This window comes from Typopeltis vanoorti, chromosome 6 (genome assembly GCF_054136105.1).
Source record: "Typopeltis vanoorti isolate ZY-2024b chromosome 6, IOZ_Tvanoo_1.0, whole genome shotgun sequence".
In the NCBI taxonomy this organism is placed as follows: domain Eukaryota; kingdom Metazoa; phylum Arthropoda; class Arachnida; order Uropygi; family Thelyphonidae; genus Typopeltis; species Typopeltis vanoorti.
The window spans coordinates 93,741,462-93,759,450 of NC_143554.1; the positions used below are offsets into that span (position 1 = coordinate 93,741,462).

General features: G+C 35.1%; 1 protein-coding gene across 2 annotated transcripts in view; it reads right to left on the minus strand.

The window, feature by feature from the left end:
* Prps (phosphoribosyl pyrophosphate synthetase) overlaps positions 1-17,989 on the minus strand; it is a 76,934-nt gene that overhangs the window by 35,213 nt on the left and 23,732 nt on the right. For both annotated transcript variants that reach the window (XM_090395033.1, XM_090395032.1), the window contains exons 2-4: positions 17,786-17,969; positions 13,020-13,118; positions 2,793-2,917 (exon numbers count right to left, since the gene is read on the minus strand). In XM_090395033.1, coding sequence (XP_090251159.1) covers positions 2,793-2,917; positions 13,020-13,118; positions 17,786-17,969 — 408 coding nt within the window. The remainder of the gene's footprint in view (positions 1-2,792; positions 2,918-13,019; positions 13,119-17,785; positions 17,970-17,989) is intronic.

Here is a 17,989-nt window from a genome sequence, read left to right on the forward strand (position 1 = left end):
ATAGTTCAGAAAGCCTGGACAGAGGGACGAATTCCCGATGATTGGAGTAGAGCTCTCATAGTACCCATATATAAAAAGGGAAATAAAACTGAATGTGAGAATTACAGAGGTATTTCCCTACTGAGTGTTCCTGGCAAGATCTATGCAAGTATACTTGAGAAACGGTTGAGAAGAATTGTGGAAGAAAAGCTTGGTGAAGAACAAGCTGGATTCAGGCCAAATAGAGGCTGTCAGGATCAGATCTTCACTTTACGACAAATAGTCGAGAAAGCATGGGAATATAACAAAGATCTGTATTTAAGTTTTGTCGATTTGGAAAAGGCATATGACAAGGTGCCAAGAGAGAAGCTATTCAATACGCAGCAGTTATATGGTGTCAATGGGGCATTATATCAAGCAATACTTAGTCTTTATTTGAGTTGTGAGTCAGCAGTTAGAATTGAAGGAAGTGCAGGAAGATGGTTTAATGTTAAATCTGGTGTGAGACAAGGATGTACATTATCCCCTCTGTTATTCATTATCTATATGGATCACATTATGAAGGAATGTGGTATTAAACCTGATATCAAAATTGGAGATGTTAATGTCAGCTCTTTGCTTTATGCGGATGAGGTTATACTTCTAAATAAATCCGCTACAAGTCTGCAAGATTCTCTGACTAAATTGAATAGCTGTTGTAATAGATATGGTATGAAGGTCAGCAATAAAAAGACAAAGACAATGAAAATAGGCAGAATCATTGAAAATGTCAACTGTGTTGTGAATGGAGAACCTGTGGAACAAGTAAAACATTTCAGCTACTTAGGCACAATTTTTACTGAAGATGGTAAACTAAATATAGAAATAGACAACAGAATCAGCAAAGCTGGTATCGTGGGAAGTCAATTGAATAAATTCATATGGAATAAGAAAGAAATTAGTCGTGAGATTAGCTCTGCTAACACAATCCAGGAATGTGTTAGCAGAGCTAATCTCAGATGGTATGGTCACTTAAATAGAATGGGAGAGGAAAGATTAGCAAAACAAGTGTTCTCTGCCAGGTTGGCAGGAAAACGACCCAGAGGAAGACCAAGATATAGGTGGATTGATATGGTACAAACTGCCTTAGACGATAGAAATATAAGATCTGATAATGTTGGAGTCTTGACAAGTAACAGACTGATTTGGAGGAAAATTGTAGATAGGAAGTTAGTAATGATGTAATTTTTTCATGTAGTACTGTCATATCCTGTACACCCCTTGAGGGTACATGGCAGGAATTTGATGATGATGATGATGAAGAAAGTTTTAATTTGTTGATCCATTAGGGTTATAACCTCATAGAAAATTTAAATATGCGAGACATTAAAATCAATATGCCACTTGGAGATAACAAAATCGAAGTTAATTCTGAGTTTTATACTGGGCCATATTATATACAGATTTAGCTTATATAAAGTTAATGTGTAACTCCTCCATACAGGTTCTCAGTAACATTTCCACGTTCCTTCTGATTAGTCAAATTAAGATAAACTATGGGTACAAAGAATATGATAAACAATAAGGAACAGTAACAACAGTGGACGAATTGCATCCTTTGCAGATCTTAATGCAAAGAATGCTTTAATACAACCTGGATGTCAAAAACTCTCAGTATCTTAGGTATATATACACTTGGAGATTACCTGGATGCAGTTATAGTTAGCCTCTTCCTGAGCAGTTGAGGATGGAGTAGAACTATATTTTATGACCTTATAGATGAAATATCATTTCCACTGAAGAAATAGAACATATAAATAGAATTTATATGTTCTATTTCTTCGATAGAAGAAAAAGAATTTATATGTTCTATTTCTTTGTGTGTATGTTCCCTTAAGAACATACACACAAAGTTTTGTGTGCATCTTCTTAAGGGAACCTATAAACAGCACTGCATGCAGTCAAATGACTAAAAATCTATTCATGTCTTCCACATCTGGAGGATGTAGTAATTCAAACAGTATAGGGAAGGCTGTTTCAAAGAACAGCCTTCTAGAGAGCTGGTGTATGTATTCTTAGGGAGGTTTCTGGTGTCAGGATGCATAACTTTACATGAGTGGGAGACTAAAGTTAATTGGATATCTTGTGTCTTAGAGAAAAGTCACAAGATAAATACATTAACTCGAAAGAATTTTTTTTTTTTACTTCTGTCAGCATTATCACAAAATAAATTTTAAATAGACAATGCCCTTAAGCTGGAAAGACTTGGGTTCAAATCTTGTGAAGGATGTGAAAGCTAAGAATTGTTATAGGTACTTTTCAAGTTAATGTGATGAAGTCAAGTCTCATAGCCATATGAGATTTGACAGCATTTCTTTTTCTAGAAACTTGGGTTTTCATCCAAGACAAACAGCAAGAGAATACATGAAAATAAAAATGAATAAAATGAAATAAATACTTAACTAGAAATTTAACTGCATGTTTGGATTAAGTATCAAAGGACATTTCAATATGAATTCAAAAATTAAACAAAGCAAAAGTAATGAGAACATGGTCAGTTGAAAAAACTGACCATGAATATACGAAGAAATTTCCACTGACTGGATAGGTACAGAATAGTGAAGACAAAGTGAGGAGTGAACATTAAGCCAAACTTAAAAAGTTCTCTGAATAGTCTTTCTTTTATTTTCTTTAAAAGTACAAATAATCTAAACATGTAGTAATTTTAACAAAGAGCAATGATTTCAGTTAAAATAATCCGAGCTAAATACACAGTCTCTCTCTCATGCACTTTCTCTAGGAATAACATTTGTCACATCCAAAAGCACACTCACCTTTTGGCACCTCCTGCATCAGGAGAAACAATAATGCTGTTTCGCCATTCTGGTATATTTTCTCGGATCCATTTTAGTACCGCTGGTTCAGCATACAAATTATCCACAGGAATATCAAAAAATCCCTATAAATTACATTAACATGTATAAGAAATGAATATTAAATGGAATAAGAATAATCAAATTTTTTTTTTTTTAAAAGTAAATCACCAGATTATATATAGTTAGTACAGCAGTCTACATTACTACCTCTGGACATGCCATGGAAATGTTAAGAAAACTTGTGCTGTTGCCCTTGACATTTCATAGGGGTTCTCTTAAAACTACCATTGTATGGGATGCCTTCCATCTCTTGTAACAGATTGCCAGGAATCATTCTCTTTATGTTATGGCAAAGAGCATTCAATCTCAGTTAATGCACTGAGATTAAATAACTTCAATCTTAGTATTACTGAAGGTAAGGGGGAAGGGATGCAAGCTCTTTCTTGTGAGAGATCACCTGATCCACATTTTGTTTGAACAATGAAGGGTGTATTCTTTGGGGAAGACAGAGTGGAACAGACTGTTCCAAAGAACAAAAGTTGATGGAATGAAAGAGGAGGCAATAAAGTCAGTTCAATGAATTTCAAGATTGAATATAAAAGGGTGTTGGTCAGCAGTGAGCAATTCAGCAGACAGAGCACTGTCCATTAAAGTACCAGTAGAAGAGGCACAAGGTAGAAACAGAACATCTGTGAGAGAGGCATCGTTAATTAGCCAGATTGCCCTAGACAGAAGCAAGCAATCTTAAAGAGGATTTTGGTGCACCACCCCAAACATGGGAGCAATATTCCATGGCTGAGTGGATCTGGGCTATGAATAGAGTTAACAGCTGTGAAGTAGTGCCTTGTGTGAAAATGTACACCCAATTTTTTAACTACTGCAGAAGCTATAGTCGAAATGCGTTTGTGCCAGGAAAGATCGGAGGCGTAAGTCAGTCCAAGAAGGGAATCTGATCGTGTTTGGATATTTTGGTATTTTCTTGCAAGAGATCAGACATGACTGAGTTTTGGTGGCAATGAAGTTTACAAGGTTGTCCTTCCCCACTGGTATATAGCTAGGAGATCTGAGTTCGCATCACTGCTCGTGGTAGATCTGGAGGATTCTAATACTTGAACACTACAAGGTTTGTCTAATGAAAAGGAGGAATGGAGTCTACTGTCATTGGCAAAAGCTATGGATAGAATTGGATGTCTATGAGAGCAGGTCATTTATATAAAAGAGGAGGAGTGGGTGAAAGAACAGAACCCTGGGGTACTCCTGCATTGGTGGGGAAATCTAAGGAGAAGAAACTATCTACCATGGCATGCAGTGAGCAACCAGTGAGAAAGTTGGCAATCCAGTAGTCGCAGATTGTGGAAGGCAGGCCACAAGATGGGAGTTTGTTAAGTAGGCCCCTGTGCCAAACCCAATCAAATGCCTAAGCCAACAACTTGAGTTTCTACATCCCCCCCCATGGCTTGAGTCCAGAGGCGAGGTAGTAAAAGCAAGAAAATTAGCTGTAGATTGTGAGTGGTGGAATCTGTACTGCTGATCACCGATTAATTGGTAGGTCTGTAGGTGGTTTAAGAGTTGGTTGTTGTTGACATTCTCCATAATTTTAGAGAGAACAGGAGAGCAACTGGATGGTAGTTCATTGATTGATTGATCACCTTTTTCTTTGGGATGAACTGGATGTGGGCCTGTTTCCATACTGTAGGGTAGTAGATGCCAGTATGCCAATCAGGTATTCAGGATAGGATAGCCTGAAGAGGTGATACAGGATAGATTTTAGTTCTAGGGCATAATAGGTGTATACCATCAAGACCAGATGGCTTGTTTGTGTTGAGGATATTAAGGATTCTTTGGATTTTTTTCTGGCAGAAGAATTTGTGACATTGAAAGAGCCCATTGGTGAGTGGAGGTAACTATAGTACCACCCAGATGCGAGAGCAGAGTAAACCTAGGCGGGCAGAAGTTGTGTCTAATGGCCTTGGCAAGAGACCACAAGGAGTCACTGCCATTTGGGCAGGAGGAGAGAGTTTGCAGCATTTGGTCTTTTCAAAATCTGATCTGGATTTCGTGATGATTGTTTTGCAGCTGTTGAGAGGTGCAGTATAGGCAGTGAGCAGCTAGAGTTTTGATCTTGAGCCATTTGTGGTATACAAAAGTTTTTTCCTCTTACTGCATTGCACACTTTTTTGAGAACCAAGGCTTGGATGGTGGCTGAGAATTTGGACTGGAATAATCAATAACCCTTCGTTCCCGTGAGGATGATTTCTGTTATTTGGTCTGATGAGAGGAAGAATTGAGGCAGTAATCAGACCATGGGAAGAAGGAACAGAAGTGATGGATATCTATTGCCCTTTGGCACTACAAGGGTGCCAAAGGGCATGAGACTGAGAACTGGTGGGTGAAGGTTGTTCTGTGGCAAAAGAGACTTGTATGAGATAGTGATCTGCATTATCAAGAGGAGAACTGACATCCATAGTATATTTGGAAGGTGAATTTGTTAGGAAGAGGTCAAGTGTGTTGCCAAATTGGAGGGAGTGGTCAGGTATTCTGGTAGGAATGCTAATGAGCTGTGACAGGTGACTGTTCTTACTCTATACAAAAACAATTTTTTCTCACTGACCCCAAACAGTTTTCAGTTTTGCTCATGATGGCATTTTCAATTTCTACTACTTTAAATGTTAATCTCCACACCATCCTCAGATGAGATGATAAAAAGCTAATCACCTTTAATGCTTCCAAAATACAATTCTGCTCCCTCAAACTATAATAATGGCTTAGCCTAGTAGTCAAGATAAGAACTCGCTTTATGGACTAATGCTTACTCCCTTTCCATCACTTCTACAAATGTGATTTGGATTTCTCAAGACATTATTTTTAATCTCTACAGCTACTAATTTTGTACAAATCACAAATCTGCCCAATCTTGAAATACTGCTCTCATATTTCTGTATACCCTTCTAAAAATTCTTGATGCTATTCAGAAGAAGGCAGTTTGGCTAACTGATGAACCCACACTCAAAAGTGAGTTTCAGACTGTTAGTTTCTGAATTGTGTTTCTTCTATAAATTTCCATGGGTGCTGTTCAGAAGAACTAGCATCCATCATCAATATATTAAAATCCACACACAATGCTACAGGTTGCATCATTCAACTGATAAAATTTATAGACATCTCAGAAGTAAAAAAGTGAGCCAAGCACTGAGGAAACAAGAAATTGCAATTCAGAATTAGCTATTTGCTGATATCAGTTGTCCAGAAGGTAAATTCTTCTCTGTAATCAAGAACTATCACAGTAACATCATCACCATTAATAATTTAAAATGTCAGTAGCATAGCAGATTCTCAATTACAGCCAATCTGTTTCTGTTTATTTGATACTTGGCTTTTTTATTTTATTTTTTTATATGAACTTTTTTTGAGATCTTAAATATGATAGAGTATTCTATAAAGCATGGATTTGCATAAATTTATGAGTCAAATAATTTATTCTACATGATTAAATTCACAGCAATATAATATATTTATTTTAAAAGAAATTCAATGATTAGGATTACAAAACTGATTTCATGAAAACAAACTATAAAAAAGCTGAGCACATTTGGGAAAAAACAAGAAATTAGAATTTTAATGAAAGTGTACAGATTGTCATTTAAAAATACAATTGAATTTAGTGAGTTAAAGTTCTTGTGTTGCAGAAATGAGGAGTATCTAATTAGACCTAAACCAATGACAGTAGTAAGAATATGTCAATCTCGATAATAAGATGTGTAATTGTTTTTGTTCTGTTTTCTTACAGACTCATCCTTAATGGTGGTGCAAGAGAAGATTTCTATCTCTTGGAGGATAATTGTTGGCTCTCATAGTGTTTATCAACTGTGCATGCATTAAAATTCCTCTAAAGTTTTATTATTTGATAGGAGAAAGAATAGCCTTTTTCAGAAGAACCAATATTTATCTTCGTATTGATGTCATTCAAATTCCTGTGATCGTTTTCTTGCTTGGCTGCTGTAAGCATTCAAAGCTATTCTGCAATTGACTACAGATGTCTAGCAAATTACAAAAATGAAAACAATCAGTTCAATCTGCTTGTAGTTTTATAAGCAACGAGCAATTGTTTAAAACTTACTAATAACATACTAATGATTACAATCATAGCTTTCTATCCTTAATGGACTCGACTCATCTAATATCACTATCAAGGCAGTAATTAGACCATGGGAAGAAGGAATAGAAGTAATGGATATCAATTTGGCACCCTTATCTATCTCTTCTAAAAATACTATATCCTTTACATTCAATGTCAGTGTATGTCTGCCTCTGACAGCCAGGTCTCACTGCCTATAATCTGAGGCCACAACATATTCACCAAGGCAACAAAGTCTACCTCTTTGTTCCTGATACACTTGGCATTTGTGTACAGACAATGTTACCTCCAAGTGGTTTTTTTTTTTTTTTTTTTGTATACTCACCTCTAATCTGCATAACCCAGTAGAACAACTCACAGATTTCTATCCGTATCTAATGCCTCACTTATTCAGACATCCTTGCATATACTAATTAAGTCTGAACAAGATGAGTGCACATTCTTTCACCATAATGACTTGCATGATTAACCACTATACCATAACTATAACACTGTTACATATTTCAGTTGCTGTTAAACACAAATGTGCATCTACTATTATGATCTACTTTAACTAGGTCTCATGCCAATAATCTATACACAATCCTCAATTTCAACTGAGGATTGGGGCAGACTTGTACTGGATTTTAAGAATATAATATCATCTGAGATTAACATCTCCAAATTCGATAAAGCCTAATGCTATTTTCCTTCCTAATGTGATCCACATAAATGATGAATAACAACAGAGATAGTGTGTACTTGTGCCTTAAATCTGATTTTACATCAAACCATTGTCTCATACTTCAATTCATGCAGTCACAACTTAAATACAGACTATGTACTGGTTGACTTGTTCCTGTATATACCATATAACTAGTGTTTTGAACAGATTTTCTCCTAGCACCTTGCCATATGCTTTTACAGATCCTTGTTAAATGCTTAGTTTCTCAACTATTCGTCTTAAATTTCCTCGACACATTTTATATGCCTGGTCATGTTTTACTCTGCTGTTTAGAACACTTTCGAACTTTTTTTTCTCTTTTTCAAATGCCAGCTGCTTTCTCTAATGATTTCCACCACTTGTTATTTCAAATACCTTCTGTAGGATCATTAGTCTCAGTGTCCAGCTCCCATTTTCATATGTTATCACTGGTTAAAATTGCATCATTCAAAATTATCATCTTCATCTTATTGCCAGAATATAACAACTAATAGCTGTTATTAAGAAGCCCCCCCCCCCCATACACACAAATACATGCTACTCAGTAACAACTCATACTCCAATTTTTCTGCCAGTTTTACTTCTCTTTCCATTGATACTTCATATGTTGATGCTATTTTGAAGTGGAAAAGGAGAAGGGAATGATGCCTCAACTGGCATGACATTCATCTTGCTATACCATCACTGTCTTTTGGTTTAAGCTAATATAGAATACAATTTGGTTGGCTAAATCTCAAATTATCAACCCATCCTTCACTCCAGTAGATACCTACTAACAGAGTGTACTATGAAAAGGTGAATAGCGAACATTAGATCAAAAGCAGTAGTTGGTTCATATATTCCTTAAAAGGCTGTATAGAAGTGTCCTCCTAGTTATCTAGTTTGACCTTTAAGTGACCTAACCTAAAAAAAAATCTTTAAAAGTAAGTTATATTTGCCAGAAACCTTTATGTTCTGTTTGCAATTATTTCAACAATCTTTATTTAATCTTCTGAAATCATGATTGTTATATTGCAATCTTTTTTGCAATAAAGAAATTTGCACTTCACTAATGAGAGGTTAGCAGTCATTAACTATTATTCAACTCATATGGCTGAGAGATGTACATATGATTAGCAAGAATCAGGTTCAGGAGGTTTGTTTCACAGTATTTAAAAATAAATACTGTGAAGTATTGAGTGAAGACAGAAAGGATTAAGTGGTTTTGAAGATAAAAAAAAAAAAAGGGAATAAAAAATGTGACGAATTCTTCAAGTTTCAATTTATAAAGCTCCATTTATCCTATCACATTCTCATATATCATACCACAGATATGAATTACATTTATGCATTTAAAATCAATTCATAACACTAGCTGGAATTAATTGAAAGCTTACAAAAAGAAGTATATTTTTTTGTCTATCCACGTCTTGCAATTCAAGTACCTCTAAGATAAGATGGTAGTTATTCCTTAGTGGCAGTGTGCATGGAAGAAATTACAATGCAACACTTGCCCACATGGTGAAGATATTCTTCATCAACAGCATTTAATGATCCCTTTTTCTAAACCCAGATGATAGCCAAGCTGGTTCAATTCCACTACAGCCATGGATATCTTTAGGTAGAATTGATTAGGAATGGCTAAAACAACAGTCAGAGACTTGTCTAAAATCTGGAAGAATGGATCTATCTCCACAGGAACAAAGTTGAGGATTGTAAATAGAGCTGTTTTTACAAAAGTGACTTATGGCTGTGAGCGAGACTTGGAACTTGAAGAAGTCTGATAGGAAAAGGAGAGCTGCTTTTGAGATGTGGTTACAGAAGGCCGTTGAGGATATCATATATTGAAAGGTGAACAAATGGATGGTGATAAAGGATTAGCAGAACTTTAAGGCTCCATGACGGTAATGAACATGACCATGTTGCCACCAATTGGTGAAAGTGATCATAAGACCTGGGAGGTGGCTAAACGTGTGAAATTTTTGATCAAGACAGGGTACATGTGAAATTACCGTGCTGGTAAGTATGAAAAGCTTAGGAGATTGCTTGGTTCAGTGCCTTGGCATGTAAAACTGCAAGGATAGTGCATGGGAAGTGGTCAAGGAGCGTTTGCAGGAGGTAATGGCTGACTCTATACCTAGAGTCCAAATAGTAAATCAAGTAGGGGTTAAATGGATGAATAACACCATTAAGCTTGAGCTGCAAAAAAAAAAAAAAAAAAAAAAATGTGGAGGGAATTTAAGGAGAAAGGTGACCTGCAGGCTCACGAACGGTATAAAGCACAGGCCAGAAGGGTGACAAGCGTGGTAAGAAAAGCAAAAGGGGATTATGAAAGGAAATTAGCCATGCAAGCTAAAGAGAATCCCAAACAGTTTTTTCGATATGTTGCAAGTAAGAGAAAAACTGTATATCGCAGAATGATTTTAATGAATGCCGATGGTAGGGAGGTCACTGAATCAGTTGATATAGTGGAATTACTGAGTGAGCACTTTACAAGCATATATATATCATCCAGGTAATGACATTGAAGGAATCAAGAAACCATCAGTTTATATGGGAATTGTGATGAATGTAGTGGAGGTGAATAGTCTATTACAAAACCTTAATATGAATACATCTGTGGGATTGGGTGGTATACTAGCACGGGTCTTACGTGAAACAGCTAGAGAATTGTCAGTGCCCTTGACCGTATTGTTCAATCTGAGCCCGAAGGTGTGGAAAGTGGAGAAAATAGTTCCACTGCATAAAGGAGTATCCGAGACTACTGTTGCAAATTACCGACCGATCAGAATATCAGGAGTCATTGTCAAGGTCTTGGAGAAAATAGTCAAGAGTAAAATACAGAAATGGATTGATGAAAATGAGTTACTGAATGGGGGACAGCATGGGTTTGTGAAGGGGTAGATTATGCCTCAGTAACTTGCTCAAGTTTTATAACACAGTGACGGCTGAACTGGACAGGGGGGTAATGGGTTTACAGTGATACTGCTGGCCTGGCTAAGGCATTTGACAGGATACCACATGGAATTCTAATCCGTAAACTGCAACATATGGGGATGGATATAGGGTGAGATGGATAGGTGGGTGGTTGATGGAGATATCAGAGAGTAGTTTATTCAGGAGTAGAGTCCAAAAGACGGCCTGTGACTAGTGGTGTGCCACAAGTCACAGTTTAATTAATTTATTTATTTAAACTGTGATAAGTATTTAATTTGTTCATTAATGATATAGGAAAGGATCTGAGAGGAAGTGTTCATTTGTTTGCTGATGATGCAAAGTTGGAAAGGGCAATAGTGAATGCAGATGATGTCAAAATTTTGCAGGAAGACTCGAATAGATTGGAAGACTGGGCTAAGGAGAATGGATGTCAATTTTATGTGGCAAAATGTAAGGTTATGCATTTTGGAGTGAAAAGATTAGCAGCAGTATACCAAATTGGTGGAACGGTACTCCAGGAGATTGAAGAGGCCAGGGATTTGGGAGTGTTGGTGGATAGGGAGTTGAAGTTTAGGGGACACATTGCAAAAGTGGCTAAATCACTCATCAAATCACTTGGCTGCTAAAGAATACATTGATGAACAGAGACAAGCAAGTTATTGTTCCTCTGTATCGAGCCCCATCTCGACTACTGTGCCCAGATTTGGTCACCTGGGTTTCTTCTAGATGGGGAGGAGGTAGAGAGGATCAAGAGGCGAGAGACCAAGATGATATCAGGTCTATGGAATGAACCTTATGAGAACAGGTTGAAGATTTGTGGGTTGCAGAAATTGATTGATAGGCGGAAAAAAAAAAGGGGGGGATATGATTGAGACATTCAAATTACTGAAGGGTTTCTATAGGATTAATTCAGAGGATATTTTTGAGAACAGGACTGGTAGTGGGAGGGCCATCCATGGAAGCTGGGAAAGAGTGTAGTTAGTAAGGGCGTTAGAGTTAGGATAAGCTGCCAGAGTCTGTTATGGGTGCTATGACTGTGAATGAGTTCAAGGCAAAGTATGATAGATACTATGTGAATGTTGAATAGTTGATGAACACGATGTTCAGGGCCTCCCTCGATGAGTCTAAAGACTCCTTGGAGTTGCCCGTAATAATAATAATAATAAGGACATTCACAGGAAAAGAAAAGTTGATATACTTTGGACACATTGAAAGGATGGAAGGAGGACTTCACAAAACAGTAGGAGTAGACTATCAATGAGATGGATGGATGGTGTATGTCTGAATCCACCAGAAAAGCATACAACAGGACCATCGGACAAGGTACATCAATGGGCATCTGTTGTTGTCCAATGTTTTTATCTCAAAAGCAAGAGATAAATTCTTAGCTCATGGAGCTAATACTAATGTAGTATAGAGTTACTATCTTTGAAGGTAAGATTCACATTACATATTAAAAACTTAAAATGGCTGAAAAACAGATGTATATAGGTTATGTGAAGAACATCTGGTTGAAAAATATACTTGATGTAGAATTCATATGCTATTCAATTTGGAAGAGTGATACTGTATTCAATGAAAACTACAGGTTACAAACCCATTTAGTAATGCACATTTAAAATCTTTTATTATAATTTTTTGAAGGACACGAGTCACCGAGAGATTTCTGAAACTGCACAGAGAAGGTTTAAAACAAGATTATATATATACATAAAATTTTATTAGATGGTTGAGTTAGTTAATTTTAATCTAGCATATTAATCTTAATTATTGCATTATTGATCCAACAAGTTTGTAAATATTAAATGACAAGAATATGCAAATAATCAGTTTAATGTACTCATTAAACTGATACATTTTAAAATATTTTTTAATCATCCTCAAAAATTTTCCAGATTTCTAAGAGCTGAATGTGACTGCAGCAATCAAAAACAAATGCACCCCCCCGGCATACACACACACACACTGCTAAAAAATATAAATACAGATATGAACATAAAATATGGTGCAAATGTCCAGAGATTTTATATAAAATATAATAGTGAATTATAAAAAAAGTATTGGATTAGATTATAATCATCAACATTCAGAGAAACAATTTAATATAATATAAAAAAACCATGCTAATATTTCTGATTATCTAACAAACAAGCAAGCAGTATTTAATGGTAATATGCTACCCAACCATATGATAAGAATATTATACTTTGTATCTATACAACAGTGGACACCTAATATACTCATTTTAATCCTTCTGGATGAAAAAAAGTAGTTAAGAAAATATACATTAAACATCCCACCCAAAATAAATAAAATAATAATTTTATATGTTGCACTTTAACTATAAGCGGCTTCAGTACTTAATGCATCTAATCAGCCTGTGATATAGAATTCTTCCTAAGAAGTTGAAGAAATTTTTTAGTGTACTTACCTGAATTTGAGAAGCATGAAGATCCATCGTTATGATATGATCAGCTCCTGATACTGATAACATGTTTGCTACCAGTTTCGCTGATATAGGGGCACGACTCTAGTGGGCAAAGAGACAGTTTTTAATCATTACTTTGCTTTTGACCAAATTATATTAAGAGAACTTTGGAGTATCTACTTATATAAATATAACAATTATCACACATAAATAAGAAAGAAGTCCATCTCTTTAATCAATCTAAATCCTAATGTGTAAACACAGCAATCCCTTAATTAATGCACCTCTAAAATTAGATTAATGTGCATCTTAAAAATAAATGTTAGATTTTAAAAATTTTCTATCTATACATTTTTTATGGCTAACTATTTTTAAAAAATCACTCACCAGGATGAAATAATTTAGTTAGCAATTTAAAACATTTTACAAAGTTATTTTTTAATGGCATACAGTACTACACTATTTCCATGTCCATGTACACTATGTTCCAAATTTCCCACCAAAATTTGTCGCCTGCTAATTACATAACATTTTGCTGATCATACCTTGTATCTTCCTTGCAATTGTTTTTTATTTTAAAGTATTTTCTCGACCTTTAATCATGAGTAAAAGAATTAGTGAGCAAAAAAGTGGAAAGAAGTATGAAAAGATTCAAAAATTAATCTCATTGGAAGAAAAACTTGAAATAATTAAGATAAATGAACAAGGAGAGTCCAGAGCAAAGATAGGACAAGAACACAAAATGGGTTAATCAACTATAAGATCAATTTTAAGCAAGGCTGCTGAATACAAAGAGAAAGGTAAGGCTCCTTTAAGTTCATCATGCATGCAGACCACTCAAATCAAAGTATTATAATGATTGAATTAGAGAGACTTCTTTTTTACATGGATTGAAGATTGTAACCAAAAACAGATCCTGCTAAGCACTGACCTTATTAAATCAAAAGTATTAAGTCTCTTTTCAACCTTGAACGAAAGGGTTATCAATGATAGAAAAGAAGAATTCCATGCTGGGTGGTTTGAGTTTTTCAAAAAGAAATAGCCTATATAATGCTCGAATCACAGATGAAGCTGCAAGTGCAGATAAGGAGGAGGCCACAAATTATCCAGAGATTTTGAGGAATATTGTGGAAGAAGGGGATGTGACCAATAAATATTTAGCGTCGACAAAATTGGGCTTTTTTGGAAGCAAATGTCTTCTGGTCAAATCATAGAAATCTCAGCCTGGTTATAAAGGTGCAAAGGACAGAATGACTCTTTTATTAAGAGCAATGCCAAAGGTGATCTAAAGTTAAAATCAATAGTAGTCTCTCTCTCTCTGATTCCACAAATTTAATTAGCAGTCTCCCTACCATTCCAGTTTTGCTTAACACGCCTTTCATCTTTAATTTGCAATATTCATTAAAATTTGTGGCTGAATATGTAAAATGCTGTAATTTTAATGTGCATTTGATGTCTTCCATGTTCAATAAAACTTAATCTGTTATTGAAAATATTCAACCTTGGAATGAAATTACTGCTAGCCTTATGCGAGCCATTTGGAAGCACATTCTTCCACATTGTGTAAAATGATTGCAGAGGCTTTTCATATGAAATGGATAATGTTGAGGAAACTGCCAACATCAGGCATGAACTGGGTTTTAATGAAAAGGACAATGATAATATCCAAGAGTTAATTAAATCTCATTCTGAGGAACTGAGCGATCTGCTAAATTTAGAGGCACAGCAGGAAGATCCAGAAGAATATGAAAAATTTAACCATGGACATGCAACATACTATGATAGAGTAGGCAGTTCTGCAGGTCATCACAAGACTTCCTGATTGGTTGAGGAATAATCTTGCTGCCACCTCATCTTCCAGCAGAGAGAGAGCCCAAGTAGAATAGCATATGGGGAAAAGGGAACTGCAGATGCCATGCTATGGAAAGAAAGAAGCAGAATAAGTATAGGAGATTGACAGTAGTGGATAGATATGGTAGCAAAATAGTACTGCAAAAGATATAGTGGAATTATTTAATGAGCACTTCATCAGCATATATCATACTAGTGTAAATGATGCTGTGCAACATAAGAAGGGAGGCAAGTATTAGGAGAACTACAGGTGTTGATTGGATTATATGTTAAAGCTGTGGGAATATATGACATATCACCACATACTGTTAAAAAAAAGCTAGCTAAGTCCTTAACCTGGTTATTTAATGAGTCTTACAGTGGGCAAGGTTCCTAAGGAGAAGAAAAAATGCAAAACAAGCATAGTTCTAGGAGTGAAGTTTCTAATTATAGAATAGTCAGCATATCTTCAATTGCACACAAAGTATTAGAGAGGTTACTTAGGAGTAGAATACAGGACTGTACTGATAGACATAGGATTCTTTATTGTAATCATGGATTTGTAAAAGGAAGGTCTTGTTTTAGCCATTTGCTTACATTTTATGGTAAGGTATAACAAGTGTTGGATAAGGGAGATTCATATACAATGATATTCTTGGACAATGCAAAAGCATTTGATAAATTACCTGATAAATTATTTGATAAATCCTTTGCAGCTTATGCACAGAATTTAATACAAGCTGCAAAAAATGGGACATATAACACATTGGTTAGATTAGATGGATCAGAGATTAGCTTTCTGAACGATGTCAGCAAGTTGTTATGACAAAACAATGTCTCAAAAAAAAAAAAAAAAAAAGCCACTGCTTACCTTCCTTTTTCTCATGTTATTGGCCCCTTGCTGTTTAACTTATTTGTTAATGATATTTCATATGGACTGGCTGAGGATTTTCAGCTGTTTGCTCATGATGCAAAGTTGGGGAGAATTATAAAGGGCACTGCTGATGCTCATTTCCTTCTGGAAATTTGAATACTTTAAGCTTGGACAAATGAGTCACAGTTGTAGTTTTAATATCCATAAGTGCAAGGTGCTGCATTTTGGAGTGCAGAGATATAAGGCTGTGTACTACACTTAGTCTTCACTCATTTGGAAACATCGAAAAAGATCCAGAAACGAGTGACTAATATTATGGATATGGAGAGAGATTAAAGGAATGTAAATCACAGTGATAATGTCCCCTTTGTCCAATCATTAGGTGTTACCATCTTTCTGCAGATCAGTCTAAAGATGTCACACAACCATTTCAAATCCTGAACTACCAGAAGTCAATCCAACAGGCAAACCCTCCAAGATTTTTTATTCTTAATCTTCCTTAATGCTTTTTCAACATCTGGCAGATCTATTTTTCCATTCTCTATATTCATTTCAGTGTATTTCACATGGCTTTCGCTTAATAGATCTCTAAAATAAAGTCACTACATTATCCTAATCTCTTCCAGATGTCACAGGATTTTCATCTCCACTTACTGAAAATCAAATTCTTGTTTTACCTCGGTTTGTTTCAATATTCAAATTTATTTTCCCCATACACCTTAAAAATGGCCAATGTTAAGAACCTACATATGATATCAATCTGTTAGATGATTTCTCTATTCCATTCTTTATCGAGGATGAAATCTAATTATTTTAATTCTTGTAATTTGGTGGACTTGTCTCTTCTGTTTCCAATTTTGAGATAATTTCTGATGCAAAAAATCTAAACTTTTTTTTCCTTTCTCATTTCTTTGACCAAAGCCAAATTGTCCCAGTTCTTTTTCTACTTCTGACCTTCTCCAACATCTACATTAAGATATATCTAACCTGAATAACTGATATAACAAATTAAACATAAAAATTAGCAATAAAAAAATAACAAAGTATGAAAACAAGTAAGAACATGGAAGACATTAAATGCATATTAAAATTAGATCATTTTACATATTCAGCCACAATTTTTAGTGAATATTGCAAATTAAAGATGAAAGGCATGTTAATCAAAACTGGAATGATAGGGAGACAGAAAACAAAATGCTAAACTAGCATAAACTATTCTAACCATTTTTAAGCTATGGATCTTGGGATGGGTTAAAAAGAAGAGTTTGAAGTTTAAAGACAACAGGCATGAAACTCCTGAGGAAAATTAGGAGCGACCAGATGTCATTAATGCAAGAATTAATTAAAAATGAAGATATGAGAAAAGACATCTATATTCAAGAATGTATAAATAGAGATAACCTAAAGATCTATGGTCACTGAAACAAACTGAAAGAGGAAAGGTTAACAAAACAGGTTTGTGATGATAGGAAAAAGACCCAATTAATTAAACCTGAGAATACTGGAAACATGACAAACAGCAGATTAATTTTGAGGGGGAAAAAAGCAATTTTCTTTTTTTTAAAAATTAAGCTGTTTACTGGATCAAATGCAGTAGTCAAAAGAAATGAACATGGAATGAATACATTTCAATAACAAAATAATATTCTGTACCTCTCAACCACAGAAGATAAATGGTAAACTATATGTTATAAAATGACTTGCAGCTGAAATGAAATTAAGGGAGTAAATAGAGGAATTTAGCAAAACAAACCAGGCATAAGTCAGTTTAACTTCCATATGAAATACTAAATCCAACTTTCTAACAACTTAATTCCATTACAGGTGACATAATTTAGTAGTTAGTACTAAATCACAAACTGATTATTACTGTGGAACAAGGTTATAGATGTACTACATATTTTATTATTAGTATTCAAAAGCATTATACAGCAAATTCTTTATTTTGTTTAATAAAGTAAATAAGAATAACTATAATATCAGTAATGTTTATGTGTAGGTAATGTAATAAAGCAATGAATTTATTACAATTTTATCAATTTGCATGCATAATCTGTACAAATACCTTATCTTTTTTATCTTGTCGTGCATAAGGAAAACAGGGGATCACAGCAGTAACTCTTGATGCAGAAGCAATCTTACAGGCATTAATCATTATCAAAAGTTCCATCAGGTTATCATTAACCTCTCCACAGCCACTTTGGATGATATATACATCTTCGCCTCTTACTGACTCCCCTATCTCTACACTTGAGTAAAGAATTTTAAA